The sequence below is a fragment of the Bombina bombina genome, chromosome 1 (genome assembly GCF_027579735.1).
Source record: "Bombina bombina isolate aBomBom1 chromosome 1, aBomBom1.pri, whole genome shotgun sequence".
In the NCBI taxonomy this organism is placed as follows: Eukaryota; Metazoa; Chordata; class Amphibia; order Anura; family Bombinatoridae; genus Bombina; species Bombina bombina.
In genome coordinates this window covers 1,153,272,953-1,153,290,192 of record NC_069499.1, presented here as the reverse complement: position 1 = coordinate 1,153,290,192, position 17,240 = coordinate 1,153,272,953, and the positions used below count along the sequence as shown (strand labels likewise).

The following is a 17,240-nucleotide window of genomic DNA, read 5'->3' as shown; positions in this document are numbered from 1 at the left end:
GAGGGGAGCGAGAGCAAATGAGAGGAGGGAGAGAGAGAGAGCGCAAAGGAGGCGGGAGAGAGAGAGGAGTAAAAGAGGGGGGAGAAAGAGAGAGCAAAAGAGGGGGGAGAGAGAGAGCAAAAGAGGGGGGAGAGAGCAAAAGAGAGGGGGAGAGAGAGAGCAAAAGAGAGGGGAAGAGAGAGAGCAAAAGAGAGGAGAGAGAGCAAAAGGGGGGAAGCAAAAGAGGGGGAGAGAGAGAGCACAAAAAAGGGGGGAGAGCTCAAAACAGAGGGGGGGAGAGAGAGAGAGTGCAAAAGGGGGGGGAGAGAGCGCAAAAGAGAAGGGGGGAGAGAGAGCGCAAAAGAGAAGGGGGAGAGAGAGCGCAAAAGAGGGAGAGAGAGCGCGCAAAAGAGGGAGAGAGAGAGAGAGCGCAAAAGAGAGGGGGAGAGAGCGCAAAAAAGAGGGGGAGAGAGAGCAAATGAGGGGGGAGAGAGAGCAAAATAGGGGAGAGAGAGCAAAATAGGGGGAGAGAGCAAAAGAGGGCAAGAGAGAGAGCAAAAGAGGGGGAGAGAGTAGAAGAGGGGGAAGAGAGAGAGAGTGAGCAAAAGAGGGAAGAGAGAGCAAAAGAGGGGGGAGAGAGGGAGCAAAAGAAGGGGGAGAGAGCGAAAGAGGGGGAGAGAGAGAGCACAAGAGGGGAGAGAGAGAGCAAAAGAGGGGGGAGAGAGAGCACAAAATAGGGGGGGAGATAGAGAGCTCAAAAGAGAGGGGGGAGAGAGAGCTCAAAAGAGAGGGGGAGAGAGCGCAAAAGAGAGAGTGGGGAGAGAGAGGGAGCAAGGGTTGGAACCAGGGTACTTAAACAATTGGCCCGTGTACACAGGCTTTAGGACTAGTAAAATAATAAAATGCTAAATTACAATCGGGTAGATTACGAGTTTTGCATTATGGCTGGGCACAAAAAGCGCATGTGTAATGGACATTGCGCACTCTTCGTAACGTAGGTATTACAAGTCTGAAAAGAACGTTGTTATTTTTCATCTAACACTCAATATAGCGAGAACTACACATTGCTCTGTCACATTATAGAAACAACTTAATGGACACAATTAATAATCATGTCAAATGTACAAACAACAATCGCTCACAACAACATAGCAGATTCGCATTCAACATTCACAATTATTTACAACAAATACTACATAACATTTACACAAAACGAGGATTCAAAAAATACATTTGGATCTGCATCACGGAACAAAAGAACAAGAAAAAATAATTACACACTTATACACAAACCAAACATTCGCATTGGCGATTAGGAAAGATTTAAAAAAATAAACTTTAAGAACAGTTTGACAAATACGATACGAACAAAAATCATAATTTGGATTTTGCAATACTAAATTATGATAATGTTATGCAAACGATCACTATGACATCATCGCATTATACACATTCCATAAAAACATATGTGGATTTAGAAACTCAATATGAGCATGCACAAATTCAAACAACTACTCCACATTGCACACATACAAATCTTCACAAAAGTACACCTGGACCTAGTTTACCTTGCAAACCAATACATCATTAAGCATTTACATAGGGTATATAAGCACGCTCTGAACATGGATACCTTGACTGTATTGCTTTTTCGAGACAGGTACATGTCTAGGCGTTGGAGGTTAGAGATAGTCAGAGATATATAGAGAGAGAGATAGAGAGAGATAGTGAAAGAAAGATAGTGAGAGAGAGATAGTGAGAGAGAAAGATAGTGAGAGAGAGAGATAGTGAGAGAGAGTTGTATTTGTGTACGAATCTGGGTGAGTGTGCGAGTGCTGCTTTGTTTTTCATTCCTTATACATAGTTCAACATATTTACTTTAATTTACACGCAAGCACATTCAATACATACATACACATACCAGTAACCCTACATATACACACACATACACTCCATACCCCATTCCCTTTAAACCTATACCCATCCCATAGTTATATTTTGTTCTTTTTAGACCAACTTATTGTTTACACACCCTCATTTAGTCCTTTTTTTATACGTTTGTCTGTTTATTACTTCCCCTTACCCTATTTTCTAAAACCCATTCACACTTTGAGCACTTTTTACTTTTATTTCATTATTTTAATTTCCTGATGAGACTGTATCCAGGATAGTACTTTATGACCAGCCCATATTTCTCTAGTTGTTTTTAATGTACCCATTTTTAATAATATCTAATAAAGTTTAATTTGTTATATATTTTTTTGTTGACGCATACCATCCTACAATCATGACATTTTTTGTTGGGGATTTGAGTGCTTAATGTTTTTTTTTTTTTTTTGCAACTTTCTTTTAGTTGCTTTTGTTAAACATTCAGATTATAGTCTGTTTAAAATATATTATATGTGTATGTTAATTAAAACAAAATTAGATATTAAAAAGCACCTTATACATGCATATCCATAAATTAATAACTGTTGTCAACATCACTTAAGAATTATCAACATAAAATCACTTTTATTAGAAATGATATTAATAAATAAAGAATAAATATAACATTTTAATTACAAGATTGTTTTTATTATGTTAAATTTCATTTATTAAGGTCATAAAACAGCTCAGAATGATAAAAACAGCCCCTTTGGAGCCATCTGACAAGGTGACATAGTGCATCACAGTCCTTTCAGGGAGTTGACAAGGCAAAACAAAGGCCAACATAGCCCCTTTGGAGCCATCTGACAAGGTGACATAGTGCTTCAAAAGGAAAGGAAGTGTGATGGCACTACTAAAGTGAAGAGGGATGGGCTAGTAATAGTCAAAGAAATAGCCTTATATTTGTTATTTAATGCCCTTGGGTGCTGTGTACTTTAACACAATGTAGAGTTAGTGACCAAGTAGTCACAAAAAAGAGTACACTTGAAAGCACTCACCCCCTCATGAATTCATAAAGGTGTGGCGTGTTGTGTGTGAAAAAATGACACATTAAAAACATAAACACTTTAATAGAATTTTATTAAAAACTGGGTGTATTTAAAAACACTAGATAAGGTCTGAGATACTCTGACCTTATTAGTAATATTTGTTGGTCAGTCAGTTATTGCAATATGATTGGTGTCTCAGATTGGTAGAGTGAAACAGATAAATAAAGGAGTACTTATGGATGAGCACTAATTAATAATATTAACCCAAAAAAAGGGGGAATTGTATATGGTTAATAAAGTGCTACTGCTTATTATATATTAACTCCTATTCTAGTTCTATTGGTAACTAACCGCTGCTCTTAGGTCAAATCTAAGTCAAATTATAAAAATAGATGTCTCAATGTATGGAGTATTACTCCTGAAATCATATGGCTAACTGGCTAATCTGAGTATACGTTTGATCGTCAGCTCGAAAAAGCCGATTCACCCTCTATTTTAGAGTCTAGATAACTTTTAGCTATGTAAATTCTGATATCTGAGCTGACGATCAAACGTATACTCAGATTAGCCAGTTAGCCATATGATTTCAGGAGTAATACTCCATACATTGAGACTTGACGTCTCTTAGAGCGGTTACAGTTGTTACCGCTGCTCTCTCTGGTCTGTCTCACTACTATTTAATTCACTATTTAATAGCAACACTGTTGCGCTATAGGTTGTAACAGCAACATTGTTGCGATAAAAGTTTGTAATATATTGTTATAATTTATAGACAATACTATACTGGGGATCTCTTTGCATACCATTATTTGACTACTGGGTAGTGTATAAATAGGATTATGATTTAAAGTTATTATCACCGGATATTATTTGATTTATCCTTAACGCTATCCACAACTTACAAGCAAAACACACTGTTTCAACATTGCTTGATAGACCGTGCGGGTAATGATACTGGTAAAGCAGAATTATATCACATATTGCTTAAGTAAGTGAATTTAACAAAGCAAGCAATGATCCTTAAACAAATATACGATAAGGATCAGAGAAAATTTGTATCTTGAATTATTTAGAATACAATTATTCGCTTACATATTATAGAGAATCGCTACACTGATACTGAGCTCTCTGTGTACATTATTTACCACCATTACTGCTAGCGTAATATCTTTTAATTATATTGAGTCTTGTGGAATAAAGTTAACCACTATCACAATAAGGTCATTACCTTTGGACTGTGATCAAGTCAGCCTAAAGGTATTGATAACAACCACTAACAGTGATCACTATTACAACTATTAGTCCTATTAGTAGCAAGCTGCCCAGCAGCTCTTTTTACATCAGAAAACTAAATGCACTTGATTATATCTGTTTTCCCCATACACAGACTGACACAGCAATTTGTTATTATTGAGGAACGTTACAACCTTTAAGAATAACTAAACCAAGTCATTAGACGTTATACAAATATCTGTTTAAAGGGGTAATCTATGTCTAGCATGTCAACTTATGATGCTACACATCTATTTTTATAATTTGACTTAGATTTGACCTAAAAGCAGCGGTTAGTTACCAATAGAACTAGAATAGGAGTTAATATATAATAAGCAGTAGCACTTTATTAACCATATACAATTCCCCCTTTTTTGGGTTAATATTATTAAATTTAGTGCTCATCCATAAGTACTCCTTTATTTATCTGGTTCACTCTACCAATCTGAGACACCAATCATATTGCAATAACTGACTGACCAACAAATATTACTAATAAGGTCAGAGTATCTCAGACGAATTACACAATACTACCTATTAGTTATCTATTGTTTTTAAATACACCCAGTTTTTAAGTGTTTATGTTTTTAATGTGCCATTTTTTCACACACAACACGCCACACCTTTATGAATTCATGAGGGGGTGAGTGCTTTCAAGTGTACTCTTTTTTGTGACTACTTGGTCACTAACTCTACAAGGTAACATAGTGCATCACAGTCCTTTCAGGGAGTTAACAAGGGAAAACAAAGGTCAACATAGCCCTTTTGGAGCCATCTGACAAGGTGACATAGTGCATCACAGTCCTTTTATGGAGTTGACAAGGGAAAACAAATGCCAACATAGCCCTTTTGGAGCCATCTGACAAGGTGACATAGTGCATCACAGTCCTTTCAGGGAGTTGACAAGGGAAAACAAAGGCCAACATAGCCCCATTGGAGCCATCTGACAAGGTGACATAGTGCATCACAGTCCTTTCAGGGAGTTGGCAAGGGAAAACAAAGGCCAACATAGCACCTTTGGAGCCGTCTGACAAGGTGACATAGTGCATCACAGTCCTTTCAGGGAGTTGACAAGGGAGAACAAAGGCCAACATAGCCCCTTTGGAGCCATCTGACAAGATGACATAGTGCATCACAGTCCTTTCTGGGAGTTGTTAAGGGAAAACAAAGGCCAACATAGCCCTTTTTTAGCTATATGACAAGGGCAAACAAAGTGCAACAGGCACAAACATAATAAAAAATAACACTTTTAAAACAGAGCTATCAAAGTAGAAAAATAAAAATATGCGGAGGAGTAACTCCTGCTCCCTTGAGGTATCTCCAGACTCTCCACTTTCTGGGGCATTTTCTTCACATTTCTCGGCCTGAGGTTCTGCAGCTGCAGCTTGCTGCCTTGCCTCCATACGGAGCATGCAATTAAGCATAAGAAGATTAAGCTGCAGATGCAGAACCATGTAATCCTGCATCCTTCCCAGCCGCTGATGGCAAATCTAGCTAGAGCCTCTAGCATCAACCATGCTGAGTCACAACCTAAACAAAAATAATTAATTTAAAAGTATTATAAATGACAGAACAGAATTAAAATATATCAGAGACATTGTACTAATTTAAATATAAATTCTGATTATAATAAAATATACTATTTCAAGAAGAATTGCACATTAAATATGTTCTTCATAGATAAAACATTTAGATATAAAATAAAAAATCTATCGCCAAATCATTATTTCTTTAGTTTATGATACACAGGGAAAGAGGCTGTGATTAAATAAAACAAAAACAAAAAGCATTATTACATATTTGATATCCAAAATATAGACTATATAACTTTTTAAATAAAAACATGTTGATGATAATTTCAAAGAAAGAAAATATGAAACATTTTCATTCATATCAGAATTAAAAGTTTTAGAAATAAATGTTTTGATTATAACTAAATTTAGGGATAATTAGATCAGTATAATGCTCCTTTAAGAATGTATTGTCTAATGTTGATTTGTAATGATACTTACATCTGTGGCTGGGAAGGAGAACAGGATACACAGGCTGAGGAAGGTTAGGATCAGGGAAAATGGGTTGGCGGGGAGGATGGGCATGGAAAGGTGGAGCACGCTCAGGTGGGGAAGGTGTGGCCTGCTCATTTGGGGCCTGCACAGGTGGAAAAGGTGGGGCCTGTGCAGTTGGGGCCTGCACATGTGGGGAAGGTGGGGCCTGTGCAGTTGGGGCCTGCACAGGTAGGGAAGGTGGGGCCTGTGCAGTTGGTGCTTGGGCAGGTGGGGCAGGAGCAGGACGGGAAAGACAGGGAGAGCGGCGAGGGGGGCAGTTTGGGAAGGGGCAGGACAGGAATGACGGGAAGAGCGGCGGATGGGGCAGGGGAGAGGTAAGGAAGGTGTGGCAGGGTGATGCTCAGAAGTGGATGGTCCATCTGAAATATATAATATAATTGTTTCAATACATATATTATCTGAAAATATATTATTTACATTTCAAATTAATATTCATCATCATTTGAAATATGTAATTATTTATTTTTCTCACAAATTAGACAAAGTCACAATAATGACTATGTTTAAAGGTATCAAGTGATTTGAATCAAGTCTAATTTTAAATATTTTGGAATTGATCCTTGAAACTATAATGTTTGCTCACTGGTACTTTTTCTTGAACATTTAATAAATACATTAAAAAGCATATGTTGCAAAGTCCCCATTATGTGCTAATCTTTATGATTTTACAATATTACATTTCTCTTTTTGATAATATATATCAGTACACATGTATACATTTGATATAGAAAAGGCATAGAGGTCCGTCTCTTATGTGATGTACTTGTCATTGGATCACATCTCGAGTGCATTATTAAATGTGACCAACATAGTGTACTTTTAGACACATGCTTGTGGATTGACTTATAAGAGTCCACTAATTGGATAATAATAGGCTTTGAAACAAGGTAATCACTGATGACTAAATAGATTAAGATGATTGCCTTGGTAATGTTAAATATAAGTATTTTAAGCTTGATGGTTCAATCAATTACTATTCCAAACATTTACACAGGAGACAGTACCTTTTCTATTAACTATTAACAATAGAATGCTATCTGACATTACATTTCTATAGTATTTTTTTGAAGATATCTTTTACATTTGGATTAAATGTATGTCATCCCAATATTAATAGACACATTCAGACGTGAACATTTTAGGTTATAGAAATATTAATGTTTGTCTTAGTGAAATGGACAGTCTACACATAACTCATGTTAAAAAACCTTTACTGATCATACATCATGAAATTAAATCAATGAATTCCAACATGATTATGTTTTATGTATACTTAGAAATGACTGATAAGCTCAGAACACTGATGACATAACGAGCTGGTCTGCATCTAGGCACTCAGATGAATAGCAATGAATGACTGTCTGTACAATTATAAGATGATTATTGTGTGATTGAATGTAATACGAATGTGACATCATGATGTCATTCCTGACAATTTATACCGAAATAAAAAATATATTCTGAATTTCTATGTTCATGCTGCATGATATAGAAAGGGGGCAGTAGTGTATTTTAAACTTAGTGTGATAATATTTTTGAACAGGACCAAGGTGTAGACTTTATTTTTATTCAAAATTAATATTTCTAAACAATACATGTTATATAAATGTTGGTATATATATTTGACGTACCATCAGCCTCCAAGGGAACCACATTCTCCTTCATCAGACATATAACATCTAGATCTGTAAAACATAATATGTTGTGTACACGTTAAAATCTAAAATTAAACGTGTTAAAATCTAAAATTAAAACATGTGTTACTTGTGCTCAAGTACACACATCAATGTTGCATTAAAGAGATAATGAACAAAAATTTCTTAATTTCAGTATTTAGATGGAGCATGCAATTTTAAGTAAGTATATAATTTCCAAGGATTAATATTTAAATGTAATTATCTGTATTTTGTAAATCATGAACCAAAGCATAGTACACGGAAAATGTAATGCTTATCATGTGTGTATCGCTTGAGGATTGTTCTCTAAATTTATACCCAAATCACCATGTGCTATCCATGTTCAAAAGCACAAAATTGTAGACTAAGAAGCTTTGATATTTTACTATTAAACTAATAAAATAAATATATATAATTAGAGGAGTACATTATAAGGTTTATTCAAGTTGAATGCTCCATCATAATCACAATAATCAAATCTTTGGATAATATACATTTAATGATGTATGAATGAGTTAATGGACTTACCATCATCCTGCTCATGCAGGGCTGGACTGGTGCTGGATCTTTCAGGGCTTGTCAAAGTAACTTCAACTATTAATGATATAAATATAAATTATGTCACACAATTTGTACATATGATTTTAAAATACATGTTTTACATGAATAAAAACTCATTGTAAACAAGTCTAAATAATATCTACCAAAATGTGAAGACTAGACCACTAATATGAAAATTAAATCTATTAGTTCATCAAGGTGATTGGAAAGAAAATGATGTCTTGCACACATGTACTATTTCTTCAAATATTAGACATCAAATTCATATCATATTTATCTATGGAACATTTCAAAATATCGATTGTTCCCTGTTTCAAAATCAATCCAGACAGACAATTAACACTTTGAATAACAACTGGTGAAAACTATAGGATAATACATGTTGGACATATAGATAACTTTGTTCAATGTACAGTAATGTTGTTGCTGATACAACACATATTGAATACAATGCAAGACATAAGATATATTTAAAACTATGTCATCATGGTTCTTTTAGAATATGCTTATATATAAAGTTAATCCTAGAGGGAAAGATGTTATTTAAATCACAGTATTGTTTCTGTGATGGGTAAGAAAGATATTTTGTATCTTGATATAGATACAATATCAATATTTGAGACTGTCCCTCTAACGGAATAGTCTATTCCATATGTTAATGCAATGAATCAGATAGAGCATGCAATTTCAATCAAATATATAATTTTCTCCTATCATCATGAATATTTAATTCTCTTTATATCTTAATTAGAAGACTAAAACATTTAATGAGATGTGTCTTTTTATATTCAGCACATGTGTACCAATTTGTAGTCTAAATGTAGCCAACAACTGTCAAACACTACCCAGGTACTGAATACAAAATGGCACAGCCCCTAACATTACATTCAACTAAAGGTAGCAAGATTATGAAGAATATCTTAGAATTCTAATAAATTCTGATTTTGATTACAATGTAATTCTATATCAGAATCATGATTTTTCCTTTTAAATAGACTTTACATTTAAAAAACACAGCAGAAGCTTTTTTGGATTCATACTTTGGCCTTTTTTGGGGTGAGGCCCTGAAGGTTTGAGCACCCACTTTCTATTACCTGAAGAAGAAGAAGTCAGCTGCCAGTATTTGGCTTTTGTGCAGGAGTGATAATCTATGTACTGTTTCTATAGACTTTACATTTAATTAAAGGATCCATGTTCATATAGATCAATGTGAATGTATTAGGCAATGTTATGTACAAATTTGTAAGCCAAGAGTGAAGTATAATGAGACATACCAGACTGTGACAACCCTGACAACCCCGAGTTTGAGAGTCCAGCACCAACATCCATATCTGTAAAATATTCAATCAAGATTTGATATCATTTTTACAAATCATAACCTTGACACGAACAATCATACATTTTTAAATATTTTGACAAGGTAAAACATATTCTTAATTATGCATGCGAGATCATTGTTTTGTAAAATGTATGTATAAATGAGCAAAGATGATTTCCTAGTTTGTATTTTCCATTAAGTGATAAGTTAATCACAGCTATTATAAAAATAGTATATATTTTTATGAATGATTGATATTTACGATTTCATTCAATTTTTAAATCTCTGTTTGATCCATTTATAAAGTCCCTATCAAACTAGAAGGTTGAATCAATGACCCATGTGTTAAATTGACAGTGAATCAACGAATACTATATTTTTATTCAAATCATTATTTTGATTTCTATATTTTACCTCCAATGGAATTTGCTCAAAAATTCTTGTGTATTTATGTTGCTATCAGGAATTGTAACATAATCCTAAGTAGTCCCTCATATGTTATTTTATTAGAATTTGAAGTGTGCCTCTTATGTTAAAGGGACAGTTTATTTGGAATCCAACGTTCATTAATTACGTAGGGAATGCAATTGTGACATAATTTGAAGTTCACTTGTAACATCAAATTGTGTTTGATCTGAACGATAAAACAAATGCTGATCATATGCTATTATCAATATCCTTGAAATGGAAATATTCTTTCAATTCATTTTGCACTTTTCAACTACTAGAGGGCGTAAATTAAGGTGTGCCATTCAGATAATATTGTCACCATGCCCATGGATTCACAACGGAGAGAAATAATTAAGGCAGAAAGTTCAAAAACACCAGCGAGTCAAATTTTTGCGCTAAAAAAGTCAAAGCTTTATTTTAAAAAGCAAATAAACATAACATCACAGCTCATCCCTTAAGCTGTCTTACGCGTTTCGGCCCCCTGGCCTTATTCATAGACATAAATTCACATTGTAAGTGTCCCTCTTTTATACACAATAGCCAAAATGGCTCCTGAGATTTGCTGCGATTTCATTTGTTCAAAATGTTAATTACTGAAATGTCTAACACTTGATTTGGATTTTAACTCTTTCATTTCCGGCTTTATTGTTGTAGGTTATTAGTTATACCTGATATAATACATGTGTATATCTCTATTATGAGTACAACCGGTTCAATGTAGATATTACAATCTTTTTTGTAAAACATTTAAATATACTATATGTTTTATTAATTACTTAATCCTTATTTAAATGATATAACTTGTGTCATATTAAATAAACCAACTAACTTTATATGCTTTTACAATTCGCTGATTCTTATTAGCAAAATTTTTTGGAAATGTTCAGGAGTTTAATTTTCAAAAAAGAAGAAAGGGGATATTATCATAACCACCTGGATACCCGACTTAGCGTCTTGTGTGGTCTAATTACTAGAATATAAAGATTCTTGCACAATAAACAATGGCGTGTCATGTAGATGACTCATCTTGTTAATCTAAAAGTTACTATATGAAAAGAAGTATTGTTATCGTATGGGGACGGTATCTAGCCTTTTTAACACTAAAAATTGAACCGTTCACCTACATCTATACTCTAATACTTCTACACAATCATAGAATTAAATAATGCACTAAAATTTAAATCTTTTTCCAGAAATTAATGACATCCCCCTCAATGTTTAAACCCTTAGGTCTTCTTGTCTGTAACTGGAAAATCCAGAAAGCTTCTCTATACAGGAGGTGACTAGCTCTATCACCTCCTCTTGATCTGGGTTTTACTAGTTCTATTATTTGCCAACTAAAGGAGGCTACATCTTGATTATGGCAATAGATGAAATGTCTAGACAGATCTGAGCATTCAATGTTATTCTTGATATCATTTAAATGCTCTCTTACTCTAGTCCTTGCCTCCCTAGTGGTACATCCTGTATATTGTAGCCTGCAGCTTGTACATTCTATAAGATAAACAGCATATGTGCTGCGACATGTACTACAACTTTCGTGAGTGTACACTTTATTGGTGACACGTGATTGGAAAGTCTGACCAATACATACATGTGAACAGGCAATGCAGTTTGTAAAATTACATTTATAGTGGCCTTTCATTGTGAGCCAACTATTCGTGTATGTTCCCGTTCTTTTCAACTGACTAGGTGATATTAGATTACCAATAGTACATCCTCTCCTAGATACATAGTTACAGCCTCCTTCTATATAGTCCTTCAGGCTATCTTCAGCTGACACTATTGGCAGATGTTTCTTAATAATGCCACAAATATCATTAAATTGAGGACTATAAGTAGTAGAGAAGGTGGGTCTTGAAAGATCAAATCGTTTATGTCGATTGGTGGTTTCATTACTTATGAGTGTTGCCCTATCCATTCGTGACACTTCTAAGAGTGCTCTATCTACTGTCTTGGGGCGATATCCTCTCTGTAATAGAGACTCTTTAAATTTGCTGCTCTCTAGGAGAAAATCACTGTCTTCGGAGCAGTTTCTCCTAATACGCATAAATTGCCCTTTTGCCACCCCAAAGCCTGTGTGTTTGGGGTGGTTACTCCTTGCGTGTAATATCGTATTTGACATGATAGGTTTTCTGTACAATGAAGTCTTGATGCTATTAGTTTCAATGACCCCTTCTAAGGTAATGTCTAGGTAGGGGATCTTTACCTTATCAAACTGATATGTGAACTGCAAACCAGCTTTATTTGCGTTCAAATAATCTACATATAGCTTGGCCTCCTCCTCAGTACCCTGCCATATGAACAGGAGATCATCAATAAAGCGTTTATATAGTTTTATCTTGTCATGAAATGGGTTCTCACCTCCAAAGACGTGGGACTGTTCCCACCATCCCATATAGATGTTAGCGTAGGATGGTGCAAACTTCGCACCCATCGCAGTCCCACGCCTCTGGAGGTAAAAATCACCCTCAAAACGAAAGAAATTATGCGTTAAAAGAAAGTCCAATGCCCTGCATATGAACATCCTTAAATTATGATCATAATTACTATAGTTATTTAGGATTTCTGCTACTGCATCTACCCCTGTGTTGTGTGGGATTGCCGAATAGAGGCCTACCACATCTATTGTTAACCAGGAGGACGTGGTACTCCAAGACATCTTATCCAGATTAGACACCAGATGTTTTGTGTCACGTAGAAATGAGGGAAACTGTAGGACTAAGGGTTGTAAAAGTGTTTCAACCCAATTGGAGAGGTGTTCAAAGAGGGAACCAATGCCTGACACAATGGGTCTACCTTTCACCTCCTCCAAGGATTTATGCACCTTGGGGAGGTGATGAAAAATCGGTATGACTGGGTTTACTACCAACAAATAATTAAATGTGTCTTGGTCAAAGATTCCCTCCTGAACACCATCATCCAATAGATCTAATAGATCCTTCTTAAAAGTCTCTGTAGGGTTCCTCACAAGTCTAGTGTAAACATTTTTATCATTTAACTGCCTCATGGCTTCTTGTATATATGAAGCTTTATCTAAGGCAACAATACTGCCGCCCTTGTCGGCTCTCCTGATGACTATATCATCATAGGATTGCAAGTCTTTCAAAGCTTGGCGAAGCTCAGGTCGTAGATTTGAATGTGTTACTTTGTTATTAGACAATTTCACTAGATCCTGTTCCACCCTATGGTGAAAGGCCTCCAAAAAGGGACCTCTCATAGCAATAGGATAAAACACAGATCTAGGTTTAAAGTTACCATGTGAGACCTTTACATGAGCAGGATCTCTTAAGTGATGAGACCCAAGTTCCTGCAACATATAATAGTCACTTGCCTCTTCAAAATCAAAGATATCTGAAATACTAGGATATCTATCTATAGGACTAGCATTCATGTCATTGTCAGACTGACTGTCCATATCACTGATAGTATTATTGTGCCAGAAATATTTCTTAAGGGTAAGGTCCCTTACTAACCTGTTGACATCTGTGATGGTCTCAAACAGATTAAAAGATCTGGTAGGGACAAAACTAAGGCCCATGCTCAATACTTCCAATTCATAAGAAGTTAAATCTCTACCAGATAGATTAATCACTTTTAGATCTGGTATTTGTTGTAATGCATTCTGCCTCTTTGGCCCCTTGGATTTCGACCTCTTCCTCTTCCTCTTCCTCGGTGTCCCCCTCCCTCTCTTTGGTGTTGTCCCTGGTAAAAAACCTGAGATTCTTGGGGTTGTGTTAGTGTGTGTATCATTGTGCTTCTCGCACCTAGATCCCCTTCATTATCACTCAAAAATACTGCCTCTCGAGAGGTGGACTGGCTAGCAGAGACACTACTTCTATTATCTCTGGTTTGTTGCCTAGTCACTATACTATTTGTGCTTGAATTAGCTCTCCCTCTGTGTGTTACATTACTATTTCTGATGATACTCTTAGGGGGGGGTATATAATCCTCCTCGCCACTGGAATCACTTATTGCTGAGAGTGCTCCTGCTTCATCATCAGTGCCCTCTGTATCAGAAAATGTAACCCTCTTTTTAGTTTCATTCAAAGATGTACTGGCAATGCTGTCATCAACTTTAATAATTGTTTGAACCTTAGGTTTAAACCTCCTCTGTTTGTGACTCTTATTACTACGAATGTGCCATGTGTACACCTTATTGTTAACATAATCATCATTGTCTCTTTTAAACTTTCTCAACTTGAAATTATCTAAGTCAGTTCTAAATTTCAAAACAGTATCACTTAGGAGCTTGTCTAGCTCATTGTACTTAGAATTATCAACAAAACTATTAAGTTGTGTCTGTATACTTTCTAGCTCTTTTCTAATTTTAACAAGCTGAGCAGTTTTAAATTTGACAATAAGCATCATTAACTTTTTAGAGCAGTCACTCAAAATTTCATTCCATGCAGCGATAAAGTCAGGGTCCTCAACTGAGAAAGTCGGGTATTTATGAAGTCGTAGCCCTCTTGGGATCATTTCAAGTTGTAAATATTTTTCCAGGGCCCTCTTGTCCCACCATGTTTTATATTCTTTTAATAATGTCCTTTCTAATAGTAGAAAAGTTTCACTTATCCCCAGAACTTCATCCTGTTTAAAAAAGTGTCCTCAAGTGTTAACCGCTCCAAATCAAGTGCAGTGAGCGGTGTCAAAGAAAATAAGCTTTGTAAATCCATTTTATTAATTATTGGAGAAACTATCAAAGTCTATGAGGGGCAAGTCTGCAGGAAAAAGAATATGCAGCGTATGCTTGATCAAACAGAGTTCAATCCTGCTCAGACTCTAGCCCCTATATATAGCCCACAGTGGAATTATTAGGTAAATATGTATTATTTCACATATGATCCTTCTCTATCGAATTGCAAGTTGGTAACCATACAAAGCCCAGAGCGACAGTGCAGCTTATTAAGCTGAGAGACAGTCAATATACAAGCACAGCCCTCTCTGGAATTAACCAACAATACAAGTAAATATTGCGGTACTCACTACTTTCCCATATATCCTGAAGTGGCTTCCAGGTCGTGGGGCTGTGTAGTTCAATCGGCTGCTTAGCACTCTATGGCTGTCTCCGACTCCAGCGTCTCCCAGCGTCTTCATGCACTTGTGTGAAGCTCTGTGATTTCCGGCTATGTGACGTCACTTCCTCCGTTGGGCTCCGCATCCAGGACTCCAACACCTCCGATAACGGCCCACAATCCACGATCTTGGAAGCAAAAGGTGAGAAGTTCCTTTCAACACTGTGGCTATAAGACTGCGCTTTGACTCTAGCTGGTAATGGAATAGATAGTACAGAAAGTTCAAAAACACCAGCGAGTCAAATTTTTGCGCTAAAAAAGTCAAAGCTTTATTTTAAAAAGCAAATAAACATAACATCACAGCTCATCCCTTAAGCTGTCTTACGCGTTTCGGCCCCCTGGCCTTATTCATAGACATAAATTCACATTGTAAGTGTCCCTCTTTTATACACAATAGCCAAAATGGCTCCTGAGATTTGCTGCGATTTCATTTGTTCAAAATGTTAATTACTGAAATGTCTAACACTTGATTTGGATTTTAACTCTTTCATTTCCGGCTTTATTGTTGTAGGTTATTAGTTATACCTGATATAATACATGTGTATATCTCTATTATGAGTACAACCGGTTCAATGTAGATATTACAATCTTTTTTGTAAAACATTTAAATATACTATATGTTTTATTAATTACTTAATCCTTATTTAAATGATATAACGTGTCATATTAAATAAACCAACTAACTTTATATGCTTTTACAATTCGCTGATTCTTATTAGCAAAATTTTTTGGAAATGTTCAGGAGTTTAATTTTCAAAAAAGAAGAAAGGGGATATTATCATAACCACCTGGATACCCGACTTAGCGTCTTGTGTGGTCTAATTACTAGAATATAAAGATTCTTGCACAATAAACAATGGCGTGTCATGTAGATGACTCATCTTGTTAATCTAAAAGTTACTATATGAAAAGAAGTATTGTTATCGTATGGGGACGGTATCTAGCCTTTTTAACACTAAAAATTGAACCGTTCACCTACATCTATACTCTAATACTAATTAAGGGGTCAGTCTGCAATGGCTTAGATATAAGATAATCGATTTCGAAAATATTTTAGAAATAAATGTATGTTTTTAAATATTATTTTTTGTTGGTGACTGTCCCTTTTGAGTCATTTTATGTATTCTTGCATTGATATCAATTGTTAGACATTTATCTGTGATTATTTACTTTTCGATTTCTAGTATAGATCATTTATTTTTGAATCTTGAAACTTATGATACTGTATTTGTAACATTTATCAAAATTAATGTATACATTTGAACAACATGTGTAAAATAATGCCACTGTAACAGCAAACTCATGTTATTTTATCGATGAGCATTGCGTAATAACTAAAAGCGTAATTGCGCATCCGTGATTATGAATTTATTGGGATCTAGTAGTGTGTGTTAACTATATTTTCTAACTTTTTAAAATATATTAACCATTTTGTGTATTACGATATTCGAATATAATGATTGTAAATATTTAAAGATCATTATTCCTATATGATGTTTGACAAATCTAAATTCAGATGTATACCATCCGACTTAACGTCTGTTGTGAATTCTATATATGTTGAAAATATGACTGTATACACATTGCTTAAATATATACTCAAATATTAAAATATTATATGAAGTCTGATCTTTACCTTGTTCAGCCTCTATCCCACTTTCTCCCTAGGTCACCGATTGAAGGTGCAATGGCCTCCTGATCTGAACTTTCATGGCCATCAGTTGGGGGCTGGGAGGGGGGCAAGGACTTGGGGACTGCAAATGCACGGGGGAATCGGAGATTGAGGAGTGTGGATAAAGTCTCCTCAGGTTTCTGTGGGAGTGGACCTGGATCATCACCTGTCCGACGGGTACGAGTCCACTCCCTCATGAGGTGGACTTTATTCCACAGACACAACCTCATATCCTTGAATCTCCTGCACATTT

At 35.6% G+C, this 17,240-nt stretch overlaps 1 protein-coding gene across 1 annotated transcript; it reads right to left on the bottom strand.

Annotated features, from left to right (window-relative positions):
• Positions 1-5,517: 5,517 nt before the first annotated feature.
• On the bottom strand, positions 5,518-7,915 carry LOC128641690 (putative uncharacterized protein DDB_G0291608). Its single transcript, XM_053694225.1, has 3 exons — positions 7,867-7,915; positions 6,182-6,594; positions 5,518-5,699 (listed from the first exon to the last, which is right to left on the bottom strand). Exons 1-3 carry the CDS (start codon positions 7,898-7,900, stop codon positions 5,679-5,681), a joined length of 468 nt encoding a protein of 155 aa, XP_053550200.1. The 5' UTR covers positions 7,901-7,915; the 3' UTR covers positions 5,518-5,678.
• Positions 7,916-17,240: the final 9,325 nt, after the last annotated feature.

Bases quoted from the DNA above. Each gene is read 5' to 3' on its own strand.
- LOC128641690 (XM_053694225.1), bottom strand. From the start codon at position 7,900: ATGAAGGAGAATGTGGTTCCCTTGGAGGCTGATG. The intron at 6,595-7,866 runs GTACGTCAAATA...TATATATTTCAG, and splicing joins GGTTCCCTTGGAGGCTGATG to ATGGACCATCCACTTCTGAG. The intron at 5,700-6,181 runs GTAAGTATCATT...ATTTTTGTTTAG, and splicing joins TCTCCTTCCCAGCCACAGAT to GTTGTGACTCAGCATGGTTG.